This window comes from Pinus tabuliformis, chromosome X (genome assembly GCF_031772625.1).
Source record: "Pinus tabuliformis cultivar Carrire ecotype Pingquan chromosome X, CPIR1, whole genome shotgun sequence".
NCBI classification, from domain to species: Eukaryota; Viridiplantae; Streptophyta; class Pinopsida; order Pinales; family Pinaceae; genus Pinus; species Pinus tabuliformis.
The window spans coordinates 794,978,467-794,985,762 of NC_142308.1; the positions used below are offsets into that span (position 1 = coordinate 794,978,467).

General features: G+C 38.8%; 1 protein-coding gene across 1 annotated transcript; it reads left to right on the forward strand.

Annotated features, from left to right (window-relative positions):
* Positions 1 to 5,833: 5,833 nt before the first annotated feature.
* LOC149142214 (uncharacterized) lies at positions 5,834 to 6,478 on the forward strand. Its single transcript, XM_089451423.1, has one exon. It carries the CDS (start codon positions 5,834 to 5,836, stop codon positions 6,476 to 6,478), a length of 645 nt encoding a protein of 214 aa, XP_089307549.1.
* Positions 6,479 to 7,296: the final 818 nt, after the last annotated feature.

The window sequence follows — 7,296 nt, forward strand, 5'->3', positions numbered from 1 at the left end:
TTTGTATAATTGTAGCCTAAAAAATACTCAATCCCCCACTTCAAATTCCAATTTTTTGCAATGTTGATCTTCTTATTGTTTCACCTTATTTTGTGTTATGACCAAGTTGTCCTCCAATAGTTTGAGAACCTCTTATTGGTTCTATATGTGGTCTTCCACTACTTAAGTCTTCCTGTTCCCTTTCAAGGGTGATGTGATGTATGGGGGATGACATCCATAAAGTGCCATAAATGGGTACATTATTGATTAAGTATGGAAATATTTGTTGTACCATTATCATACCAAGGTAAACCATTTAACTCTTTGTATGATTTTATTAGATGTAAAGCAATAAACATATCCCTCTAAAACTTTATTCAAAACCTATGTTTGTGCATCAGATTGAGGATGATAAGATGAACTATGAGGCAATTTAGTACCCAAATGAGAAAACAATTCAGTCCAAAAAATCCGAATGAAAATATGATATTTGTCAGTTACGTTAATCTAGAAGATTCCATATAGCTTCTAAATTGTTTCCATGCATGATGTGGCTACTATGTGTGCTTTAAAGGGATGAGATTGTGAATCAATTTAATATTATTTGAGTATACCTCTAATAAAATCCATTTAAACCTCTTTCAATCATTGACTTGGTAGAACTAATGAATGTAGAAGACCAGGGGTCTTGATTTTATCTCCCTTATTCTGTTGGTAGGTGACACTTTTAGCCACAAAATTTTGGACATTAATTTTAAGACCTTTCTAGAAAAAATGCTTCTTGATATTGTGGTAAGTTATCAAGAACCTTGAATGTACTCCTATAAGAGAAGTGTGCAATTCCAAAAGAACCTTCTATTTGAGGTGGGAAATCTTACATAAATATAGGAGACATTGACACCATACCAAATCATTTATTCACACAAATTTATCTAACGTAGTTGGGTTGTCTTGTAATTATTGAATTATCTTGCATAAATTTTAACCTTGCTTCCATTCTATCCTTGCTTCTTCAACCCAATTAGATTATGGAATGGAAATAGCACATAGTAAACTCTATATTTCTTTTTTTTCAATGAAATTGCATGTATCACCATATTGTGTCTCTCTTTTTTAAATAATTTCAAAGTCATAACCTAGTATCTTTTTAACCCCTTTCAATTTCCCTTATGAAGATAGTTGCTTTTCCAAGAAATGCTTTAAACTATCATGATCTATTTTTATCTGGAATTGACCTCCTATTAGGAAAGGATGCCACTTCTTCTACATGTAATATGGGCAACATTTCCTTTCCATAAACGGGTTTGAGTAAGTTGTTTCCTTTAATCTAGATACTTTCAATGAAAAAGGGCCTTCATTATTTCATTCAAATTGAACCAATTCCATGTCCTAAAGAATCACACTCTACATTAATTTTTTTTGTCAAGTCATACATGTCCAAAGTAGGAGTCGTACACATAACCTCCTTAAGTTTTCTTGAGTCTAGTAAAATACATCCTTTTCCAATAATGTTCTTGGAGGTGTCACTATTTGAAAATAATTATTCATAAAATTGTGGTAATAGCCTGTCATTGCTAAGAATCCTCTAATATTCTTCAAGGTTTTAGGAACAAAGAATTCCATCATAGATTTAATTTCCTTAGGGTCCACTTTGACACCTTCATGAGATACAATTTTTGTAGCTATGGTCAGTATTCATAATTATATTTTTGGCCTTGTAATGTATAAAGAATTTGTAAGACATATTCTTCATGTCATTTTGATTAGTTAGCCCTTGAATGGATTTATATATGACATATTCTTCATGTCAGAATTGAAAGAGAAATTTTTGAAATTTGAATTTGTGGCTCCAAGATAGTCAAGTCAACCCTCCCTCAAGTCAAGTCAGACCAATGAAGAAACACACCCATTATGGATAGTCAGTTCACTATATAAAGGGATTCAACCTCCTCCACAAAGGCACCATTCAATCATCACATAAGAAGACAATTTATGGGAATCCAAGTGAAGGACAAGAAGAAGAAGAAGGACAAATATCTATCTCTCTCTAGCTCACATTTCTCTCTCTAATGACTCACACGTGATTTTTCTGGGCAACATTTCTGAGTAGGCTGAAATCATGGGCAACATATTCTAGGCAAGCTGAAATTTTAAGCATGCTGAAATTCTGGATAGATTTGAGAGGGCTGAAATTTTGAGGATCGAAAGATTAACTTGTTTTGAATTGAATTGAGGGCTGGAGACCAGCTTTGACCATAGCTTGTTGATTTCATAGTTGACTAGGTGCCTTAGATGTATTTCTTATTGAACTGAAAACTTTCTCTAAGGAAAATGTTACTAGGTTTTTCCCCCGAGTGGGTTTTCCTAGGGTAAATATTATGTTCTCTTTTGTGCATTCTAATGATAAAATGGATTTGTTAAAATAAGATCTATATCATTCAAAGTAATTATTAATAGTTCGAAAATATTGTTCTTGTATCTACTGCACTTGAAAAATCAACATGGTATCAAAGCTTTGGTGATGAAAAAGGATGTTGAGATCACACTTGAAGAAGCTTTCGTAAGATATCACTCTTAAAACCCTATATCTACAATCTATTTACTCCTTGAAAAAGAAGGTCTCTTGGCTATTATAAAAGGCATGGTCACCGAACCAAAAAATATGAATAGAAATAAAGGTTGCAAAGGATGATATCACAACCATGAGAATCATTGTGGACTCTATAAATGATCACTTAATTCCCTATGTTTCAAGTCTTCAATCCTTAAAGTAGATATATGATTCCCTAACCAATTTGTTCACTATCAATAATATTGGTCAAGCCATGAGTTTGAAGAATGAACTTCACGACATTAGAATGACAAGGAATGATACTATAGCCTCATATTTTATGAGGATATCTCAACTAAGAGATCAGCTACAAGCAATTGATGAAGTTATTTATGATAAGGAATTAGTAACTACAACACTCAATTACCTAAATCATATGGCGCTTTTACGATAAGAATATGTGCTAGAAAATATGTTCCAAAATTTGATGAAATATGTGCCAATTATACTTAAGAAGAATCAAGGCTCATATCAAGAGGAAAGATTAAAAGATATGATGAAAGTGATTATAGGGCATGTGAAAAATGTTTCAAGAAAGGTGGAGGAAGAAAGAAGTTTGGTTTTCAAGGAAGAAATGGAGGAAGAAGAAATGAAGGAAGAAGACTAAAAGAAGAAGATGTTCCCCTCAAATAAAGAGATACATGTTTGGAAAATATGGCATGTGCGCTCTTCCTCTGCAGTGACACCGAATTCGGCTAGGGTTTCCTCCACTTGTAGTTGCTCAAGGGGGATCTGGACTTGTGCTCCTATCTCACTTCGCGGGAGACTCAAGGACACAACTGCTCTCTTTTTCTGCACCTTCTAGCACCTAGCATCGGGTTCAGTTTCGATTTTCTTCTGCCCATCACTTTTTGTCGGCGAGAATGGAGGAGAAATTAATAAACTTTATAGATGACCCTATGATTCTGTGCCCATCTGGACTACTACTCCTTCTCCCCTGCCAGTCTGCGTCGCCATCTACTCTCCCTGTTACTTCTGACGGTAACCATAGGGCCGACTCTTAGTCTTACCCTACTTGTACTAGATCCTTGCGACGAATCATCTCCTCGTCCGCAGACTCGAATCTCTGGTCGGGTTCTGATTACCATTCCCCTTCTCCGACATCCATACATTTACTGGAAACTTGTTTGGACTCGAATACCCTCTCTTATCCTCCGGGAAATGTTATTACTTTCCCCTCTATTGGCTTCCCTCTCAACTCTCCTTCAGAGCTAGGTCATCTATTCCCTTCCTCGATTCCCCCTATTGTACCTCTATCTCATCCTGCACCCTCTTCCCATCAGGTTACTACACCCGTCTCTTCTAGTTGTTTTGAAGGCCCTTCTATTGACCCGTTTGCATGTTGTTTTGATCCTAGGGTTGATGATGTTTAGGATACCCCCCCTGAGCCCTCCTCCGCTCCTTAGGTAGACAAGTCCTCCAAGTCCGTGAAGAAGTCTAAGTGCGTAAAAGCTAGGAATAAGGGCATTTCTCTGTGCTTTTGGGAAGGGCTCCAGATGCGGGATGTTATTGACACTGCAGACAAGTTTTTAATTGGGAGAGTGCATTGTCGCACTTACTCCACAATGAGATTACGACAATGGATCATTGAAATTTAGGGGCAGATACTCTCAAAACTGCCATCAGTCACTACTCTCTCGCACAGGTGGTTCACTCTCCGGTTCCAGCGTGCAGATTATACATCTTGGGTGCTCTCAAAATATTGGCACATTGAATTGGCTCTTGTCCTTCCCAAGTGGTGGAGTCCTATGTTTGACCTGAAACGTGAACAATTGGGGGCTGGAACCATCTGGTTTTTCTCACTGGTTTTTCCACTTCACTTCTGGTCTGAAGACATCTTCATCCACATCGGAAATTCTCTCGGAACCTATCTGGATTACTACAAATATTATATTGTTTCAGGCAATATGTCGCTGGCCTATATTCTGGTATGTCTAGACAATAGGGAGGGTTTGGAGGATTCAATTACTTTACTTTGGAAGCATTTTATTTGTATCCAGATTCTTAACTATGAAGGGGTGCCCTTCAGATGTAGACGTTTTCATAAGGTGGACCACTTGTACAAGGAATGTCTACTGGTTCTATCATCCTCCTCCCATGAGAATGCACTAGAAAGCATCAAATTGGCAGACCAGTCTGGTTCTCATCACAAGCAGACACCCATAGAACCTGGAAAAAAGACAGGAAAATTTTTGGGAGAAAGGGAATGTGACTGAACCATTCACCCTCCCTCGCCTCCTCTTACCAGCTCTCGTGTGGTGGTCGTAGAAAAACTCTCATCGAGAAACATTTCCTCCTATACTTTTGTTTCATCTCTCTCACTTTCTGCATCTTTTTTGTCTTCCTCCATGACTCCGTGTTACATGTCATCTGCATGCTCATTGCCCCCTTTGACCTGTCCCTCATTGATCACTCCCCCCATTTTCTCCAACATGCCTCCATCCTTCCCTGATCCTTCTCCTTCAGTCCCTCCGACTAAGTCTTTGAATGCTCTGTGTCCTTCTCACTCCTACAATTTATGCTCCTTGGACAAATCTTCTCCTTGGATGTCTACAAAATTGGCATCATCCATCCTCCTAAGCCCTCCAAGAGCTCTAGAGGTAGCCATTACTTCATTTCTAAGGCCATCCATCAAGTTGGTATAGATGTGGCTAAGGGCAGACAACTTTTTATTGATAGGGTTCTTAGAGCACATAACACCCTATCTTCGCCCCCCCATGAAATGGCTATCCCTAAATTTTCATGGGTTGGCTAGCCCTTCCAAAAATTTATCGTTTAAAAGACTTTTGGACACTAAATTAGTGGATGTTATATTCCTACAAGAAACTTTGGGACTTATTGACTAGATTATTGCCGCTTTGGAATCCCTTGTCCATGGTTGGAAATTTCAAGCCCTAGAGGTTCGAGGGCGATTTGAGGGACTTGCTTTTGGGTTCAATCCCTGGTTTTTCAAGCTTATTAATATTTGGGGAGGAGTTGGTTTCATTGGCGTAGACATGTTCTCATCAAACTTTGGGGAAGGAATTGAGATTGATCAATATGTATGGTCCCAGTCACAATCGGGTTGCTTTTTGGGACCACTTCCTCAATTTATCTCTTTTTCAAGTAGACAATATCATATTGGGAGGTGACCTCAATTTTTCTATTGGCCATGCTGAGTCCTGGGGGCACAATGCTCATATTGACCCCCTATCTGATTCTATGGAACAACTCTTGGAAAATCATCGACTCATAGACATCCCAATGGCTCGACCTCAACCTACCTGGAGGAACAGAAGGACTGGAGAGGCCATGCTGGCTCGAAGACTGGATCGTTTTCTTATCAAAGAACCTCTTATTGGGTCTCTTTCTATCTACAGACAATGGGTGGGATTAGGTGGACTATCTGACCACTCCCCCATTTACCTTGAGATCGTTGGTCATGCTCACAAGCCTAAAGCCCCCTTTAAGTTTAATGCTACCTGGTTAAAGGACATGGACTACATCAAATTGGTCTCAGACTTTTGGAAGGCTCACCCCCCTGATTCTAGATGGTCTATCACTAAAGGATTTTCCAATAACCTTCTTAGACTTAAGAGATTAACCATTGATTGGGCCAAAGACAAGAGAAAGAAGGATGACCTCACACTTCACAATATTGAACTTGAGCTCGCTAGTTTGGAAGATGCTGATGGGAGAGGTTACTCATTTGTTGAAGCTAAATCCCACCTCAATGAGCTTGAGGCTGAAAGGAATAGGATTCTAAAAGACAGAGAAGAAACTTGGCGACTCAAGAGTCGAGCCATTTGGTTACAAGAAGGGGATGATAATACGAAGTTCTATCATCAATTTGCAAATGGTCGTTGGGCTATCAATACCATATGGAATATGACTAATGAGGAAGGCTAGAGAGTCCAAACCTTCAATCAACTTGCATCGCTCAGCTCATCACATTTCAGTCAGCTTTACAAGGCCCCTCAGGAAGCCTCTGTAGCTGAGATTATCAGGGTGGTTGGTCTCTTCCCTTGCTTTGTTGATCATGACACAGTCGAAGATCTCAATAAACCTGTTTCTATGGGGGAACTAGAGGGAACATTAAAATGGTTTAAAAAGGATAAGAGCCCTGGGCCAGATGGATGGCCGGTTGAATTCTACTTGGAATTTTTTGAATTAATTGGGAAAGATCTATTACAAGTTATTGAGGACTGTCGAATCAGTGGTCGAATGTATGATGCATTCAACTCGACTTTCATTTCTCTTATACCTAAAACTGACTCCCCTCAGAGCTTCAACGATTTCCGACCCATCTCCCTCTGTAACTGCATTTACAAGATTATTGCCAAGATCGTTGCTAATTGTCTTAAATCCATTGCCAAGATTATGTCTGCTCATATTTCACCTGAACAGTTTGCCTTTCTAAATCACCATCAAATCCATGATGTTATTGGCACTTCATAGGAGGTCTTACACTCCATCAAGATTAAGAGACTCAAGGGAATGATCCTCAAGATTGACTTATTAAAGGATTTTGGTTGCACTAGTTGCTTATATATGATAACGCTCCTTACTAATTTGGGTTTCCCCCTCGATTTCATCAACTAGATTATTTACTACATTACCAATGCCTCATACAATGTTCTTATAAATGGATTAACCTCCCCTTTCTTCTATTCTAAGCGTGGCCTCCGATAGGGTTGTCCACTGTCCCCCATCCTATTTCTACTTGT

Coding starts and splice junctions, on each gene's coding strand:
- LOC149142214 (XM_089451423.1), top strand. CDS start 5,834: ATGGCTCGACCTCAACCTACCTGGAGGAACAGAAGGACTGGAGAGGCC.